Source organism: Python bivittatus, unplaced genomic scaffold, assembly GCF_059951505.1.
Source record: "Python bivittatus isolate LINGU-HERP-01145 unplaced genomic scaffold, Pbiv_v1 ctg000220_np1212, whole genome shotgun sequence".
Classification (NCBI taxonomy): domain Eukaryota; kingdom Metazoa; phylum Chordata; class Lepidosauria; order Squamata; family Pythonidae; genus Python; species Python bivittatus.
Window position 1 is genome coordinate 41,598,395 of NW_028277048.1, and position 14,968 is coordinate 41,613,362.

General features: G+C 40.4%; 1 protein-coding gene across 3 annotated transcripts in view; it reads left to right on the forward strand.

Annotated features, from left to right (window-relative positions):
* The window catches only part of ASPSCR1 (ASPSCR1 tether for SLC2A4, UBX domain containing), a 91,240-nt gene continuing 76,272 nt past the window's right edge, over nucleotides 1–14,968 (forward strand). The window contains exons 1-3 of one of the 3 annotated variants that reach the window (XM_088138434.1): nucleotides 1–239; nucleotides 2,933–2,988; nucleotides 4,126–4,240. In XM_088138434.1, coding sequence (XP_087994560.1) covers nucleotides 138–239; nucleotides 2,933–2,988; nucleotides 4,126–4,240 — 273 coding nt within the window. In that variant the 5' untranslated portion in view covers nucleotides 1–137. Of the gene's footprint in view, nucleotides 240–407; nucleotides 478–2,932; nucleotides 2,989–4,125; nucleotides 4,241–14,968 lie in introns of those variants that run through there. The other 2 variants (XM_007427771.3, XM_025166399.2) reach the window with 2 other exon arrangements.

Consider the following 14,968-nt stretch of genomic DNA (forward strand, 5'->3'; position numbering starts at 1 on the left):
CTGAAGCCGCGCCCCCTCGCTGTGGCCATTCGGCTTGGTTGCGGAAGAACCTGGTGCCTCCAGGGGACGGAGGCGGGGAAAGCCGCAGTGGCGGAGAGCTGGCGTGAGTTAGGAGGAGGAGAGAGAGATAGAGAAAGATGTCGGCGGCTGGCGGAGGGGGCACTTCCGCCGTGTCGGTGTTGGCCCCGAACGGGAGGCGAGTGACGGTGCGAGTAGGCCCAAGCACCGCGCTGATCCAGGTGGGTTTGGCCTGGGGACGGGCAAGGGCGGGGGGGTGCTGCGTCCGCTCTGATTGGCCCCGGGCTGGAAAGAAGGTGAGCAGGCTGGTTGTGATTGGATCTATGGACAGGTCGTTGCCCACAGTTGCTCTGGGGGCTGCAGAGTTTCCCTGTGGGAAAGGTAGAAAGCGTAGGGTGGCCGTGTAGTTAAAGTAGAGAACTAGGCCTTTGAGGAAGGGAAGGAATAAAGGCTACCTAGGTGAGGAGCGTGTTTTCTCCCGTGCTTCCCTGGAAAGAGGGGTCCCGTGGAACACTGCCTTTTCCTGTGAATTTTCACTATTCTGCTTGTTTCTAGTGAGGAACAGAAGTGCATTGGCTCTATACTTTGCAGTAAAACGAACTGTATTTGGTGAGGGCTTGCGTTAGTAAGTTTAGTGGGACTTGGTGGGGGGGCTGCCCTGAAAATTGTAGGTAATAGTTGGGTTTGCACGATCCATTAAACCACATATTAGCCAGCCACAATTTGTACCCAGCTTGGTACACTATATGGTTACTATATGGTTCAGAGTGTTAATGTGAACCTAGAAAATTGGGATAATTGAACCCCCCCCCACAGTTCAATTAATTATCGTTAAGTGTGCTCTGTCAAAAGAAAAAGGAATTGAAGAAGAATTACTGAATCAGAAATTGGGAGACTTCAGAGCTTTGGGCTGCATTGTACCTTTTAGTATAACTTTAAAACCAGATAAAAAATGAATTGCTGTGTTTGCATGAAATGCTTTCCTATGGTTAATCTACTGATGCTTTACTTATTCTATTTTTTGGGGGGGGTTCTCGTGATATGCTGACCCATAAGCTAACCACACGAGCTGACTTTGCATAGCATGAGGTAAAATAAAACAGTGAGTTTGTGGTTCAGTGTATTCACATCCAGAGGCTCCTAGTTTTTCTTGTAAGCTATCTTCATTTCAGCAATCTAATTTAGTGGTGGTGGGATTATTTTCGGACAGTTTATAGGTCTTAGATCTACTGAATATCCCTAATGAATCCTAATTAATATTCTGCCCACTACTGCACTTGACACAGACTAGATCATCACTTTAAGGAATTACACATTGTTAAGCCTCAGTTTTTAACCATGACTTGTTAAATGAGCTGCAAATTTGCATATTGTGTTAAGTGATATACCATGGCTTACAACCCACAGTTCTGTTCACAATTTGGTACAGTAAGGTAAACTAAAGAAACCACTTTTTGACTTAATGTTATGTGTGAACCTTGACAGGGTGAAAATCTATTACTGTGTTGACATGATACATTAAGCCAAAAAATCCAGTTAATGAGAATACACACTGCAGTGGCAAGCATTACAGATTTTGCGTTTGAATGTTTATGGTTAAAGAGTCCTGCACAATGTGGAGTTTGTCTTCATGTGGACATGGCTAATGCCTTTTGAGTGAGGTATGTGTAAATGAAAGAGTTCAGTCATTTAATGGAGATAAAGTTCTTCCATTTAACATAACTTAAGTCTTCTATAGCTGTGTTTCCATGCCATGCTGAGCCAAAAGCAATATCTTAATTTAGCATTTGTTTTTAGCCATTATTGATGTTACTTTGATTTATTTTGCTTGAGCCTGTTTTTATTCTTTTTTGAACTTCTCTGGGAGGAAGAGCACTATAGAAATAAAATAAATACACATGTTGGCATTAACCCTTTTCTTTGACTCAGTGTCATGCAAACAAATTTTGATTACTCTTTTCATACAGACTAGTTTTGCACCTTGTGCATATTTTATTTAACTGTGGCTTACCCAATAAATATGAGTGACAAGACTGATCATCACACCAAGACATAAACCAGTGGCTAGATTCATATATTATGCTAAACTGAAACAAAATATGGTATGGCTGTGTGCCATGTCTAAATGTAGACGTTGAGTACAGCAAGTTTGTATCATACAAGTTTCTTTACTTCCTGTCTCTGGTAATAATCAAGTTGAGCTGTACTTCTGATAGCTACATGATGTATTTGCATCACTTTGTTAGCAGCAGTATGAAAGTGGCTTGATATTGCCTTCTTCCATAATTTTTTAAAACTTTCATGTTCAGTTTATAGGAACATGTCTCCTATCTAAATATTAACCAAATCTGACCTTGCTCGATTTTTTTTTTTTGAGATCGGATAGATGCTGCATTTACTTCTATTTATCATATTTATAATTTATAATATTCTTTCTGAGCTGTTGCCTGGAAACTCAAGGCCACTGGGTTTCCCCTAAATTTGTCCCCACAGCTATAAACCTGTGGCATATATTGGGCAGAAAACAAGCATGTGAGTTATATTATTGAGTGGGGACTTGAATCAGGGTATTTTGATCCAAGTTCAGCGCCACAACTATTGGGTCTCCACATAAACTATTTTGGCACTTGTTATAGCCATGATTCAATTAACGTTTTGTCCAGAGCTAATATAACTGAGGGACCCCACTTTCTGTGAAAAGTGGTATCATCTATGAGCAGCCAGTACGATCCCAAAATGCATTTTTGTTGATCTAAGTTATGAGGAAAAAAGGTGGTGTTCTTCCCTATGTAGATGTGAATTTGAATTCCTACTTGACACGTAAGTACAGTAGAGAGAAAGAGTAAATAATTTGTTTTAAATATCTTGTTTGTGCCTATCCAAATTAACTCTCTGTATATTTTTTTTTCTTCAGGTCTTGGAAGAAGTTTGTAGAAAGCAGAATTTTAGTCCCAATGACTATGATTTGAAGTGAGTCTTATTGCTTTATTTACTTGTGTACAGCTTAGCATTATCCTCTTTCATTGCCATTATTTTACAGGAAAAAGCATCTGAGAGAGTTTACAGTAGTAGTCCAAAGATATTCCTTTTTGTTATCTGATTCTGAATTAACATGTCTTCTAGACTGATTTTTGATAGAAGTTAACTATTCACTAATGTATCAAATCTACTATACTGTAATGGAATCCCATTATTCCCCCTTCTTTCTATTTAAAATAAGATGAACACATTCTAGCAGGAGAGGCCCATCAGTGCCTTAATAATTGAGATAATCTGGGTACAAACTTAGTTTATCTCTAAATTTAAGATTACTGGATAGTTTGATTGCATGTTAGGTAAAGGGCTGCTCTATTTATGCAGTATTTATTATATTCCCCATATTGTGCTAGATTATGTTTCTCTCCTTTACCTTTGATTTTATGAGGAAGAGTAAGTGGTCTTTGTGTATATTTGCAAATGTAATGGGTCCCAGCTGCAGAAAAACTTTTGGTAATAGTTTGTACCTTGCTCTCCTGGCCAGTATTCCAGACAACTTTATTCTGGTTGCCCAGCTGACACTTCCAGGATTGTTAAAATACCCATGTAAATTTAATTCTTTCCTCAGCCCTTTCATTTTTTAAAAAGTGATCAGTGGGCATGTTCCCATGCACCAATAGCTTTAATCTTTAGCTTCACTCTCAGCTATCCCTGGGATTGGATGACACATTGAATCCAGTTAGAATTTGGCTTAGTGTGCTGTGTAAACACACTCATTGATTGGGTTCAGATGTTGCTTTAAGCCATGGTTTGCCTAAACGTGTCTTGTTGAATAAGCCATAGTTGGTTAGATTCATGCAGAGTTAATCCATAAACCATGGTGAATAAAACCTCAGTGGCTTCATATAATGAAATAAGTCAAAACAAAACACACTGTGTTATAGCTTTGTGCAATATGTAAATCCAGCCTTTCTGAATAACTTTCATTTTAATCATTGTTTCCCTGAATAACAGCTTAGCCTTCTATTATAATTACTGATATAATCTCTTTTATATTAGAAATAATATATTGAAAAACCATCTGATGCAGCTTCAGTGCAAAAACTTATTGTGCGTGTGTATGTGTTACAGATTTCAGAGGACAGTGCTGGATCTTTCTCTGCAATGGAGATTTGCCAACCTACCCAACAATGCCAAATTGGAGATGGTGCCAATCTCTCGTAATAGAGTAGGAATTGAAAATACAGTATGTGCTTTTCACTTTATGACGACTTTATTTTTATTTACTACCAAGATCTTTGTAGATTTTTCTTAGAAGTCGATATGTTTCCCCCTTAGTGGGAATCCCTGTCTACCTTATGGTAAAGATATATATGAATATAATTTATTTAAATGAACTGTTATGCTTCTTAAAAGGCTGTATAAAAGCATCCTTTAATCTTTCCAGAATATCCTAATTTACTTTTTCTTTTTAGACCCCTTCCCTCTTTCTCCTTTTATCAATGCAGTTTTTTAAATGGAGGAAAGGAAAAAGAAAGGAATTGAGATAACATAGCAACAGCAGGATTTCAGTTGTTTAAAGTAGTATTCTCCTATGCTGCATGTATGGCCGTGTTTTTATACAACCTGGAAACAAGCATGTGCTGTTTCTGCCAGTAGGTGGTATTAACAAACCTGGCTGGTTCCATTGTAGTTAGCTTATGTAGAAATTAGAAACTCTGGCTGGTTGTTGTTAATAAGCCAGAGTTTGAAATCATACTTTGCCTTGCTTCAAACTCTGATTTATCTGGGAAAGAACAAGTTATAATCTTGATTATCATTTTTAAAAAATGAAAGGGTCTGCCCTGACTTATTAATGAGAGAAACCAATCAAGCAGTATGTGCTGTTTGTGAATGTCACTGCATTTCTCAATGTATTCTTAGAATCTGGAAACCTGAATCTTCAAGTAGGCTACTGCTTCATGTAGGACTGAGTTAAATATGCCTTGCTGCCATTTTGTATGTAAGAGAATTTTGGATTTCTAGGCCTTCAGTATGAAATCATTATGAACATTATTTGGAGTAAAAGCCAACATATGGCACTTAACCAGACTTTTGGTACATAGCCTATGTTTATTGTTGAAATTAGATATTTCTGGTGAGTGAGTTATAAAATATTCCTTGATTGATTTTCTGTCAGGATATTAATAGAGGACAGTTCAGTAGCATTACATTGTCATATGACTTCTAGTATTTTTTATATCTAGAAGGGATAGATTTAAACTTCTGTCTTGGAGGAACAGCTGATTTTATTATTTAATATTAAAAACCTACATGTATATTTGTTTTTGTTTCTGAAACTAATAGAATTATTTTTAATAAAAGTTAGTAATAGAAGTTTATTTTAAATCTGGCTTTTGGAAATCATCAGACTTGTTTTTTACATTCCAGTTGTATTTTTGTGGGGGAAAACCCAGCAGTTCTGATTAAAGCAAACAGTGTGTTGAATTAAAATTTCAGCATATATAATAAGGTTTGAGGACTACGAATTCCATGCCTCATCCTGCTGAGTAGTTTCCTTTCCCTGGAGAAGCTCCTCCCTGTCTCCTAAAAATGCTCCATCAGACAAGGGGACTGAAAACTGAGTGGAAGCACTAACCACAAGCAGATTGTCCCTCATAGTTGATACCATAGGTCAGCCAATTTAGTTGGATCCTGTGACCTTTGGGAAAGCAGTGTCAATAAGGGAAGGAGCAGGGAAGTTGGCTTCCATATATACACTTACATTACTTTGGAACTGTCTCAGTATTCTTGATGTGATCCATAATAGCTTAGCTGAAATAAATTGGAAGATTCCCAATGCGTTTATTTCAGCTGGCACTTTTGTAGATGCTAGATGGCTAAAATAGAAGACTACACATTGTCCTTGGAATAAGCTCTTTGAACACAGTAGATGTAAGTTCAAGATGAACAGGATTATGCTGTTAAATACTTACCTGTACATAATTATTATAGTTTCTTTAGCTATACCATGACAACCATGGACCTGGTCCAACTTATTCAAGGCCCAAACTCATATGGGGTGGAGGGGTATTGCACATTAGATCTCATTTTTGGCCTAGGGCATTGGCATCGTGATCTGGATTTGGGGGATATATCAGTCTCATGCCATGGATGGATCACTCCCTCTTGATCTCAAATTTTATGGAAGTGGAGCCTATTCAGTCAGCCCATCCCAAGTGCTCAATGGATTCTGTGCAATTTCAGAGGGAGCTTGGGGTTGTTTCCAAAACACTGGTGCGTGGTTCGGTGGAGGCCCTTGTTGTGGCTTAGAATGAGCACACGGCAGAGGCCCTGAACCAGATATGCCTGTGTGGACTCTGTGTACTTGGATCTTGTACAGCACCATGGTTTACTGAGGATGTCCGAGAGATGGAGTGACACAAGTGATGCCTAGAGCATCCCTGAAGAAAGGCAAAAAATGAAGCCGACCACAAGTAAGAGCCTTCATTAGAACTTACCTTGTGATAAAGGTAGTGAAGCGAACTTCTGCGCTCTGCAGATAGCTGGCTGACAGTCCTCTTTTGGATGGTCAGCTCCTGGATAAGGAGGAACTAGATGAGCCCTTGCAGGACCACTGTGAAGAATATTCTCGCTATCTGTTAGACAAAGCTCTCAACCTTGCTTGGGACTGGACTCGAGCTGGGTAGGTCCTTTGGAAATGACAGAGACATGTCTAAACCCTGTTGTCTGGGAAGAGTTTGAACTGGTCAATCCTGAGCAAGTGGACAGGGGTCTCACAGCTATGAGCTGAGCCACCTTTGTTCTAGACTCATGCTGCTTCTGGTTGATCAAGGCTTCCTGGGAGGTTGCATGTGGTTTGGTCCAAATGGTGATTAATACTTTTTTGTGGGAGGGGTTGTACTGCCTGCCTTGAAGGAGGCATAGTACACCCCCTTCTTAAGAGGTCATCCTTGGACCCAACAGTGTTGGATAACTTTCGTCCAGTCTCCAAGCTTCCCTTTCTAGGGAGGTTGCTGAAAGTTCCTAATGTAGAGGGCCCTTGGCGTAGCAGATTATCTGGACCTTTTCCAGTCTGGGTTCAGGCTAGGGTACATTGCTGAGATGATGCTGGTTATGCTTGTGGGTGACCTCTGGAGGGCTTGGGATGGAGATGGTGCAACTGCCCTGGCTCTCCTAAATCTCTTCGCAGCTTTTCATACCATTGATGAGGGATTCTTCTGGATTGGCTCTGGGTTTGGGAAGCGCTGTTTTGCAGTGGTTCTTCTTCCTCCATTTCACTCAGCGTGGAGGGGGGAAAAGGGTCCCTAGGCCCCTGGAGTGTGGGATGCTTCAGGGCTCAGGTCTCCTTCTGTTCTTCAACATCTACATGAAACTGCTGGGTGAGGTCATTTGATGGCATGGGGTACGGTATCATCAGTATGCTGATGATACAGTTAAACAGTTCATCCCTGGCTGGGTAGGTGATGCTGTTGCAGTGCTGACCCCATGCCTGGAGGCTGTGGGGGTCTAGATAGGAAGGAACTGGCTCCAACTCAACCCATGCAAGACAGAGCAACTTTGGGTTTTGGGGCCCCCAGGGTCTGGTATTGCTTTATCCTTGACTGTTGACAGGATAGGACTTCCTTGGTCAGAACTTGTGCATAACCTGGAAGCCCTCCTGGATTCTTGGCTCCTCCTCGAGGAGCAGTTAGTAGCTGTGGCTAGAGGGGCCTTTGCATAGATTAATCTTGTGTGCCAATTGCGCCCATTCCTGGACCAGGAGGCCTTGCTTACAATCGCTCATGCCTTGGTCGCTTCCCAGTTGGACAACCAGAACACACTGTACATGGGGCTGCCCTTGAAAACCACTCAAAACTTACAACTGGTCCAGAATGCAGTAGCGTGCACAGTGTTGGGGGCCCCTTAGTTCACTTATATTATACCTCTCTTGCATGAGCTGCACTGGCCCCCAGTTTTTTTTCTGGGTGTAATTCAAGATTCATCTTTAAAGATGCCAGGTTATTTTTGGGACTGCCCCTCTTCCAGGGTATCTTCCCATTCCAACTGATTGGAAAGTGTGGGTATGCTCCAGGTCCCTTCCCTTAAATGTTGCCATCTAATGGAACTTAGGAAACATGCCTTTTCCGGAGCAGACCCTGCTCTGTGGAACACCCTTCTGCTGGGATTTGACAGGCCCCTACCTTTTTAGCCTTCTGGAAGGCCATAAAGAGTTGGCTCTTCCCCCAAGCAGTGGGATAGGGTGAGTTTGGAGCCTGAAGATAGTAGGGTTGGCTGTGTTGGAAGAGAATGGCTCACGCCCCAGGATTTTGCTTGTGCTTTTATTGTTTTTATTTGGGTTTATTTTTGTTTTGTTTTTACTCTTGTGAGCTGCATAGAATTGCGTCTCTTTAATATGGGTAGCCATATGAGAGTTTTAAATAAATAAATAAATAAAATACCTACTGTAAAGTTGCCCATACCTGATTTGAATAAATTGTTGAACTGGTAATAAACCCAAATTTTTGTTGAATGAATTGACTTCAAAAAAGTTATGCTAACATAGTCATTTAACTTATGAGAAAATGTGCATTGACAATATGAGACAGCCCATCTTTTTCATAAAATATTTTGGATGGCTTGTTTTTTGTAGAAGAATATTAATGATCTTCAGAGGGTCTAGGCAGCCAGGATGGAACATGTGAAATGAAATTGCATAACTGTCTAAATGCCAAGTGCTTTATATTATAACATTGGAAAACTAACCTCTTTTCATAGGCTAGGATTGTTTATCAAGCTAAGGAATTTTTTTCAACTAATGCCGAACAAGTCATTGTGAACACTTTCTGAGTTTAAACCAGATTATAGGTCAGTTAATTCACAATTTAAGAAATTACTTCTAAAATATTTAATTATTTGTCTTGCAATGTAAATAATTAGAAATTAGAAAAGTTCATTTTTATCTAATTCAGTGTAGAAAATGTGTACAGGTAATCCTTGGCTTATGTCTATTTGTTCAGTGACTGTTCAAACTTGCAACGGCACTGAACAAGGAGACTTATGACCGGTCCTTGGAGTTCCAATTGTTGCAGTGTCCCCGTGGTCACGTGATCACAATTTCTGACATTCCCTTCCAGTTCCCACAAGCAAAGTCATTGGGGAAGCTGGCAGGAAGTTGGAAGTCACAGTTATATGAGGTCCTCGCTTGACAATGGAAACTGGGACTGCTGTTGCTAAGCAGTGTGGTCATGTGATGTCGTACTGTATGATCGCCTTGCTTAGTGAAGGCAATTCTTGTCCCAATTGCAGTCGTAAACTGAGGACTACCTGTATTCTATGAAGTGCAAGTCTGAAATGTTATTAAATAACTAGTTTGTAGAAGAAAGTATTAGTTGATTTAATAAGAACTCATATTCATAGTTCCTAATTCAGTTAACTTTTGTTACATATTTATATATGGTTTAATTAATTAGAAGTATTTAGTTTAAACAAGAAGGCTTCTGCATTAGAAATGATAATTTCCAGTGGAGAGACAGGCCTTTGGCAAGGGAGTGTGAGGCCCCTTGTTTTATTGTACTTTTCATCCTTTATCTTTTATGTTTTATTAATTTTATTCTAATTTCTTTGATTGCTGTGAGCTGCCCAGAGTTGTTGGAAGTTGGGCAGTATACAAGTTTAATAAATTATTATTGATAAACATGTCTCCTTATTTAATTGTGCTAGATCCTGGTTTACACAGATCTTTATAAATCTTGAATACTCAGTTCAATGTAACTCTGACAATCCATTTTCTTGATAAAGTGCTTTGATAGCTATTTTCCAGGATGAAAACAGCTAGGAGCCTAGTGGCATCCTGAAGATTAACAAATATATTTTGGCATATTTTTTCTTTGTGATCAGAACCACCTGTCAGTTCTTAGGATTTGATAGAAATTTAGTGCATGACTCCAGATTTAGTTAACTATGAGTAATAGCATCTAAGTATCTCAAAAGGGTACTTCAGCAGTTGCACACTGAGATTTTAGTTATAGCATTGCTTACATTTTTCTGTTTCTGAAGAGGCAAAGTTTATAGAATTACAAATAAGTAAGCTTCCCTTGAATGGTAGTTGGGAAGAAAAATCCTGAGAATGCATTTTTGTTAGTTAACTCTGGTCACAGCAGATAGCATCTAGCTGACCTTGGCTGTTCTCATGGGCTGGACCTGGTAAGTTAAATGGGAAACCGTAGGAAATCCCAAGGCTATATGCTAAACCAAGAAGAAAAAAAGGAGGTAAAACCAAACCATTTTGGTATTGTTGCCAAGAACCCAGCATGACCTGAGCTGTACTAAAGGGAGATTTTTGTTATCAGTAAAAACAGAACAGGATTAACTATTGTGTGTTTCAATTCATTTTGATTTGTATTTCTCTATTATTTGCTTTGTTATAAGTATTAGGGTTATCCATGTGTAAGAAAACCTATTGGCATTTTTTATATGTAAATTCATGGTATTCTCTTAACTGGACACTAAAGCTCTTCAAATTAAGTGGTCTTTAAATTGTTTGGCAGTATTTGGAAAAAACACAGAAATATACGATATTTCAAAGCAATGGATATTCATGTGACTTCATCAAAATTGTCTGTTCACACAACAATCACAACACAATCTGCATAGCCATTGAAAAAGATAACTACCATACATCAAAAAATCTCAGAAACTAACAGTGGGTTGCCTCAACCTCTTGGCATCATGGTAGCCCATTAACCACCAAAATCTATCCATAGATTAGATCCATAAACATAAACACTCATCAGCCAAAGAAAACAGAATAGAAGTCATTTACAACATACAGTGTAAGGACTGTGAAATATGTATGACAAACAGGTAGAAGATTGGCAGAGTGTATCATAAACATCAGTTGGTAGTCAAAATACTTGATGAAAGGTCCTTAATTTCACAACGCACTGAAAAGTTACAAAACAGTTTCAGTTGGGAAACTCTGGACAAATCCAAAAATGGAACAGAATTCCTAGAGGCTTGGCACTCTTGACAAATCAGTTGTTAACAGACACATTGAGATAAGCTTAATCTGTAAACCATTCATAAAAGGAAGCATCCAAATGTCAAGGAAGGGGATAAACAGCCCTAAAGGCATCCTTCCTCATGACATGCCTATTAACCAACACCCAGATAAGCACCAGGAACAATCAAGAAAGAGAATACCCTAATCAAGGCTGATAGGACAAGTTACCATAGTTAAACAGTAAACTTCACTCCCCCAGCCACTCATAATATTACCTAGCCTGGTAATGAAATGTATGCAAGAAAAGGAAGCTCAGAGAATACCAAGAATCCAGTATTTGGTGCTATTAGTTGCATGAACTACAAAAAGGAAATGATAAGTGTCTGGATCTTTTTTGCATTTCTTATATCAGAATGTCTTCCCTGGGGCTATGATTGTTTAAACTAATGAATTATGATTATATAACTACCAATGGAAGAGACTATATGTAGCTCAGGGTTGAAATGTGGAGTCCTTGGTGTTCTCTGAGCTTGGTTGTTTTCTTACAAACATTTCATTACTGACTAGGTAACATCTTCAGTACTAGAAGGGAGTGGAGTTTGCTCTCTGTTTATATAATGTAGCTTGTCCTGTCAGTGTTGGTACAGGGGTGGTTTTCTCGCTGGTAGTTCCTTGATTAGGATACCATTTACTGCTTGATTGTTTGCCTGGTGTTAATCCTGGTGTTAATCCTTGCTTACCTGGGTGTTGATTGCTGGTGAGGAGGTCTTCTGGTCTTTTTGTTTCCTTTTTAGCTTTTATTGTCTCTTTTGAATGGTGTGTAAATGTTGTTTATGTGCCTGTTGATGGCTATCTTGTCTGCATACCAAGCTTCCAGAAATTCCCTTGCATTTTTGCATTTAGCTTGGTCTAATATGCTGACAGTTTCCCAGTTAAAACTCTAGTTGAATCTGTCTATGGGTTGTGAGATTAAGGAGTTTTCATTGTGTCTTCTGACTGCTAGTTGGTGTTAATGGATGTGCTCTGCTAGTCTTCTGCCTGTCTGCCCTACATAGTGGCTGTTACAGTTCTTGCACAGTATGCTGTAGATGACTCCTGTTTTTTCTTCTTGGGCTACTGGGTCTTTTGATTTACTTAAGACGTTTTGGAGGGTTTTAGTTGGTTTGTGTGCTACAGTGATGCCATGTGGTTGTAGTAGTCTGTTGGTTGTTTCTGATGTATGGCAGTGTTATCTTTTTTGTAGCTTGTGTTGGTTGTGCTGTAGCGAGTTGAGCGGTCGGGCACTTTTTGATAAAGTTGCGTGGGTATCCATTTTGTTGGAATATGTTGTATAGATGATCTGTTTCCTTGTTCTGGTGTTCTGGTTTGCTGCAGTGCATTTGTGTTTGCCTGAATCATGTTCTTTCACAGCTTCTCTTGTGGGAGGTTGGGTTGTTACTTTGGTAATGGAACACTTGGTTAGTGGGGATTGTTTTTTGATAGACTTGTGTTTCTAATTTGCTGTCATTTCCTCTGCTGATGTGGATATAAAGGAAGGGTAGTGTGTTGTTTTCTTCTTCCCTTGTGAATTTTATTCTTTTGAAGATGTTGATTGTTTCATGTGTCTTCTCTAGTTGTTCCTTTCTGATTAGGATGAAAGTGTCGTCTACATACCAGATCCATATTTTGGTTGTATGCATGGAAGTGCTATAGTTTCTAGATGCTGAATTGAATATTGAATTGAATTGAATTGAATTGAATTGAATTGAATTGAATAGATGCTATGAGTCCTGAGTGGTGATCCATGGGAGTTCCTCTGATTTGTCGGTATATTTGTCCATCAAACTGAAAATAGATAGTGAGGTAGAGGTTGATTAGATTTGTGATTCTGGGTATTTTGATCTTAGTGTATTTGGTTAGGTTGGATGTGCTGCCATGGATTCTTTTACTAGTTCTGGATCTATGGATGTAAAGAGTGCTGTGACATCGAATGAAACAATAATTTCATCTTCATCTGTTTTTAGGTCTTTGATTTTCTGGAGGCACTGTAGTGGGGAGTTGATAGAATATTTGCTTCCCTCTGTGAGATGTCCAAGCTTTTTTGTAAGTTCGTTTGCTACGTTGTATGTTGGGGTCCCTGGTAATGATACAATTGGACGAAGAGGTATGTTGGACTTCTATGTATTTTTGGGCATCCATAGAAGTGTGGGAGGATAGATCCACTGCTTTTCATCTGCCACTGTTCTTCTTTTGTGATTTGGCCTTTCTTGGTTAAGTTGTTGAGGTTCTCTTTATCAGGTTGTCTAGTTTCTATATCGGGTTGGTGTTTACTGGGTTTCTTTGCCCTCCAGTAATTCTTTGGCTTTTCGTATGTATTGTGATCTATCCATGATAACTCTGATTTGGCCTTTGTCTGCTGGGAGGATAATGATGGCTTGGTCCTTCTTTAGGTTTTTGAGGGCTGCTCTGTCCTTTGCTTTGAGTCGGTTCTGATTCTGTGTTCTTCTGATCTGTGGTATGATTGTCTGCCGTATGTTTTCTTGGGTCTCTGTGGTTATAAATCCTGTTTCTAAGGCTGCACAGAATTCTAACTGATTAGCATCATCCATGTTATAGTTGAGGCCTTTCTGGAGGATATCATGTTCTGCGGTAGATAGTGAGCGGCTGGATATGTTGTCTGCCCATTCGGGTTCAGGTACCTCTTTGCTTCTGCGATTTAGCTTGAGCATACAACAGAAGAAGACTAGAAGACTAGCAGAGTGCATCCAACATGAGTGTGCAACAGGAGAACACTGGCAGGACATGAGCATACAACAGGAGAACACTGGCAGAAGACTAACAGAGAGCATCCATGAACACCAACTAGAAGTCAGAAGATACAGTGGTACCTCGGGTTACGAATGCCTCTGTTAATGAACTTTTTGGGTTATGACCAGCTCTGGCCGCAAAAATGTACCTCGGTTTGCGAACTCCACCTTGGGGTACGAACAGGATACGCGGCCATTTTCCCTCCCGTGACATGGTCCGCGGCCATTTTCCCGCCCCTGACATGTGGTCCGTGGCCATTTTTCCGCCCCTGACACGTGGTCCGCGGCCATTTTCCGCCCCTGACACGTGGTCCGCGGCCATTTTCCGCCCCTGACACGTGGTCCGCGGCCATTTTTCCGCCCCTGACACGTGGTCCGCGGCCATTTTTCCGCCCCTGACACGTGGTCCGCGGCCATTTTTCCGCCCCTGACACGTGGTCCGCGGCCATTTTTCCGCCCCTGACACGTGGTCCGCGGCCATTTTTCCGCCCCTGACACGTGGTCCACGGCCATTTTTCCGCCCCTGACACGTGGTCCGTGGCCATTTTTCTGTCCCTGACACGTGGTTGTAGGGAGGGGGACTCTCCCTCCAAGCAATAGCCGCCTCCCTGTCCTCCACGCCAGAACAGATTAATGGTAATTACATTGAACCTTATGGGGAAATTTCCTTCGGGTTGCGACCAATTCGGGGTGCGACCAGAGTCACGGAACGGATTAAGTTCGTAACTCGAGGTTCCACTGTATTATGAAAACTCCTTAACCTCACAACACTTGGACAGACTCAACCATTGTTCAGCTGGGAAACTGTCAGCATATTAGACCAAGCTAAATCCAAAACTGCGATAGAATTCTTAGAAGCTTGGTATTCAGACAAATCAGCCATCAACAGGCACATAGAGATAAACAACATATTACGTTGTTACAACACCATTCAAAAGAAACAGTAAAAAGCTAAAAAGGAAACAAAGTCCAGAACACCTCCTTGCCAGCAATCAATACCCAGATAAGCAGGGATTAACACCAGGATCAATACCAAACAGACAAGCAGTGAACAATACCCTAATCAAAGAACTACCAACTCAGACAATCACGCAGTAAACAACACCCCCATCAACACTGACTGGGCAAGCTACATTATATAAACAGAGCAAACCCCACTCCCTTCTAGCACTGAAAATATTACCTAGTCTGGTAACGAAACGTC